Below are 3,206 nucleotides of genomic sequence, written 5' to 3'. Positions count from 1 at the left end.
CCGTCACCTCTACGATTCTACAGCCGTCCATGGCACGATCCTCTCCAGATACCGCGCTCCACACCAACCCCGTCAGTCCGTCGTGGCACCTCACGGTAGGTGAGTCATCTCCCTACTAAATCCACCGCTCGATCCCCCCACTTGTTATTTCTCTGACCAAAATGCCCCTGACCCATGACAGCCGAAGAGAGCAAGAGGGGGCAGGCTGGGACGATAGGTATGCCGAGTCAAAGGCCGACGGGCAGCGCGGTAATTTCACGTCCAGATTACGCAACTACTCGACAGCGTCTGGGCGTCCTGCGCTGCCGGCAGATGTGCACGCGCACCCCCGCTATTTCAAGCCCGCACATTTCCGCTGCGATTCCACCACTCGCCGCCCCCCAGCAGCCACCGGACACCTGCCGAAAGCGCGAGAGAGCCGTAGCCGATCGCATCGCCGCGTAGTGGCCGCCGCAGAGCAACCGGCGAGCAATGGAGGCGGGCGTGGGGCTGGCGCTGCAGTCGAGGGCCGCGGGGTTCGGCTCCGGCCGCCGCCGGAGCTCGATGTACGGCGGCGAGAGCGGGGCTCGGGTCGTGAGCTTGCGGGTCAGTGATCTGGTGGGGTCGCCGGCCGCCGTGCGGGCGCGCGGGGCCAAGCCCGTCGTCCCGCTCCGCGCCAAGAAATCGTCCGGAGGAGGTAGATACATCCTCCTCCCTTTTTCCCCTTTTGTGCTGCTTGTTAGATTAGTACGATTTGGCTGAAAGTTTGACGCCATCTGGGCCCAATTTTAGCGCGTTTTTTCTGTGTCTGTGTTGGGAGGTGTTGAGTTTGGGAGGAAGGAAAGAATGGGATGTCAAATCGATTGGGATTACTGGGGAGTAGGAATGGGGAAGAGAAAAGGTGTATGACATGATTTGCCCTTATGAGAGAGCAGTAAAAAAAAAACTTAGCGTGTGATCTATGCGTTGACGAGATTCAGTGGAATTGACATTTTCTCCGTTAATCTTGTGCCTCTGCAGGTCATGAGAACTTGCATAACTCCGTTGACGATGCCCTCTTGTTGAAGGTATTGAATAATATTCTAAATTTCCTTAGAAAACGCAAAACATAACCAGACTCGATGCTGGAGTGTGCATATATTTTTGCCGCCATCCTAATACGCTTCCAATTTGATTTCAGAGAAAATCAGAAGAGGTTCTTTTCCAGTTGAATGGTCGGTGCATTTACCTAGTTGGTTAGTTCTCGATCCTTCTAAATTATGAGTACTGAAAATGGCCAAGTCACTGCTTAAAGTTCTGTATTTGGGACTGATGAGTAAATACATGTGTGCAGGTATGATGGGTTCGGGCAAAAGTACGGTGGGGAAGATCTTGGCTGAAGTTTTGGGTTATTCATTCTTCGACAGGTTTGTGTTCTCTCATGAATCTACCAATAGCAGTTTGCAAAAGGAAAGTCAATCTTGATGCTTGTACTGATGCATGGATACTAATGGCAAGGTTTGTTTTACTCTGCAACTTTTACAGTGATAAATTGGTCGAACAAGCTGTTGGCATGCCTTCAGTTGCTCAAATTTTCAAGGTTCACAGTGAAGCCTTCTTCAGGGATAATGAGGTAACGGTTGCTGAATTCATCTGTTAATAACTTGATCCTTCTGATTTGTACTGTAGCTTTCATTTGCTACTAGTGATCTAAATGGGAAGCTTTGACATATGAGTTTATTTTCTTTTCCTTTTTTGAGACCCAAGTGCTGATGTTATCTTCTTTTATGCTTTCCAGAGTAGCGTCTTGAGGGATTTGTCCTCAATGCGGCGATTAGTTGTTGCAACTGGAGGTGGTGCTGTTATCCGACCAGTTAACTGGTATTTTGAGTTGACCCTATTTCTCCTAGTGGAATAGTTTGTCCCTTTTCTTTTGCTGATAGATAACGTTGTGATCTCTTGTATTATCAGGAAAAATATGAAGAAGGGCCTATCTGTTTGGTTGGATGTGCCGTTGGAAGCTCTTGCAAGGCGTATTGCTAAAGTGGGGACTGCCTCGCGTCCTCTTCTAGATCAACCATCCGGCGATCCATACACAATGGTAACTTCTTGATCTTTAAATTTTTGCCGTATCAGAATATGGATATGAATAAGGTAGGGCTAGTAGTGAATTTTTTTTCAAGGCTCTGTGTTTTTCTTCTATTCTGTTTCGAAACAGAGGACTTCAATAAAGATCCATATACACGAGCTGTATCACAGGAATACAAGTTTTTATTTGTTGTATTACTGTACATTTCTCCGCATTCTCTGTTAGTGTTGGTATGACTGACCGACTGAATTCCTTCTATCTTTAGGCCTTTTCGAAACTCAGCACCCTCGCGGAGCAAAGGGGCGATGCTTATGCAAATGCTGATGTCAGAGTTTCCCTCGAAGGTATGATCTCCATAATAAACACCAAACCCACGCCTTTCAATCTATCGAATATCAGAACATGTGATCATCATCGATCACATATGCACGGGGCTTCCAAGGAATAACAAATCTGCATTTACCATTTGCAGAGATCGCATCTAAGCTGGGCCATGACGACGTCTCTAAGCTGACACCGATTGATATTGCTCTCGAGGTATTAAAAAGAGAAACCCTTTCTATGGCCGTCTAGTCGTTTGGGTGCCACACAAAATTTTCTGTTTCCATTCCACAAGTGCCTGAACATGACATCTTTGTCGCTCTGCAGTCGCTCCACAAGATCGAGAGCTTTGTCGTAGAAGACACCGCCGTCGCCGACTCACAAACGGAATCGCAAGCTCAAAGGATACATACCTTGTAGGATATGAATCCTTTTTGCACCATGTAGGGCGCGGCGCGGCCCAGCGCAGCTGAGTTATTCGTTCGTTGTGTCGACAAGGAGGAAGCTGGAGTATCTCTTTTCTTTGTAAGCTGTAAAATGGCGGAATAATGGAGCTAGCTAATACAAAGATCCTTGTTGGTTGAAAGAACCCTGGCTTCCCCCCTGGCTTGATGAAAACAATATGTCACCTTCCTTTCTTTGCCTCCTTGGATTGGATAAGAGCAGTGCTATGGGGACGATAAAGTTTGGACGACTTGTGCACGACGGTTAAATCCAGCCGAAGAATGTCGAGCACAGCCCAGCAGCGGCCGCTGGATCCCTCGATCGTGCAGTTATCGTCCAAACACTGTCGTGTGTGAAGCATTTTCGATTGGATAAGCCCCGGGTCATAGGGGTT

At 47.9% G+C, this 3,206-nt stretch overlaps 1 protein-coding gene across 1 annotated transcript; it reads left to right on the top strand.

Moving 5' to 3' along the window:
• Positions 1-296: 296 nt before the first annotated feature.
• On the top strand, positions 297-3,006 carry LOC123138216 (shikimate kinase 1, chloroplastic). Its single transcript, XM_044558146.1, has 10 exons — positions 297-676; positions 1,000-1,046; positions 1,160-1,214; positions 1,313-1,385; positions 1,504-1,591; positions 1,757-1,839; positions 1,930-2,059; positions 2,313-2,391; positions 2,520-2,584; positions 2,696-3,006. Exons 1-10 carry the CDS (start codon positions 472-474, stop codon positions 2,786-2,788), a joined length of 918 nt encoding a protein of 305 aa, XP_044414081.1. The 5' UTR covers positions 297-471; the 3' UTR covers positions 2,789-3,006.
• Positions 3,007-3,206: the final 200 nt, after the last annotated feature.

The sequence above is a fragment of the Triticum aestivum genome, chromosome 6B (assembly GCF_018294505.1).
Source record: "Triticum aestivum cultivar Chinese Spring chromosome 6B, IWGSC CS RefSeq v2.1, whole genome shotgun sequence".
In the NCBI taxonomy this organism is placed as follows: Eukaryota; Viridiplantae; Streptophyta; class Magnoliopsida; order Poales; family Poaceae; genus Triticum; species Triticum aestivum.
Note: the sequence above shows the minus strand (reverse complement) of the source record. Positions and strands in the feature narration are given on the sequence as shown.

Bases quoted from the DNA above. Each gene is read 5' to 3' on its own strand.
- LOC123138216 (XM_044558146.1), top strand. From the start codon at position 472: ATGGAGGCGGGCGTGGGGCTGGCGCTGCAGTCGAGGGCCGCGGGGTTC. The intron at 677-999 runs GTAGATACATCC...GTGCCTCTGCAG, and splicing joins CAAGAAATCGTCCGGAGGAG to GTCATGAGAACTTGCATAAC. The intron at 1,047-1,159 runs GTATTGAATAAT...ATTTGATTTCAG, and splicing joins ACGATGCCCTCTTGTTGAAG to AGAAAATCAGAAGAGGTTCT.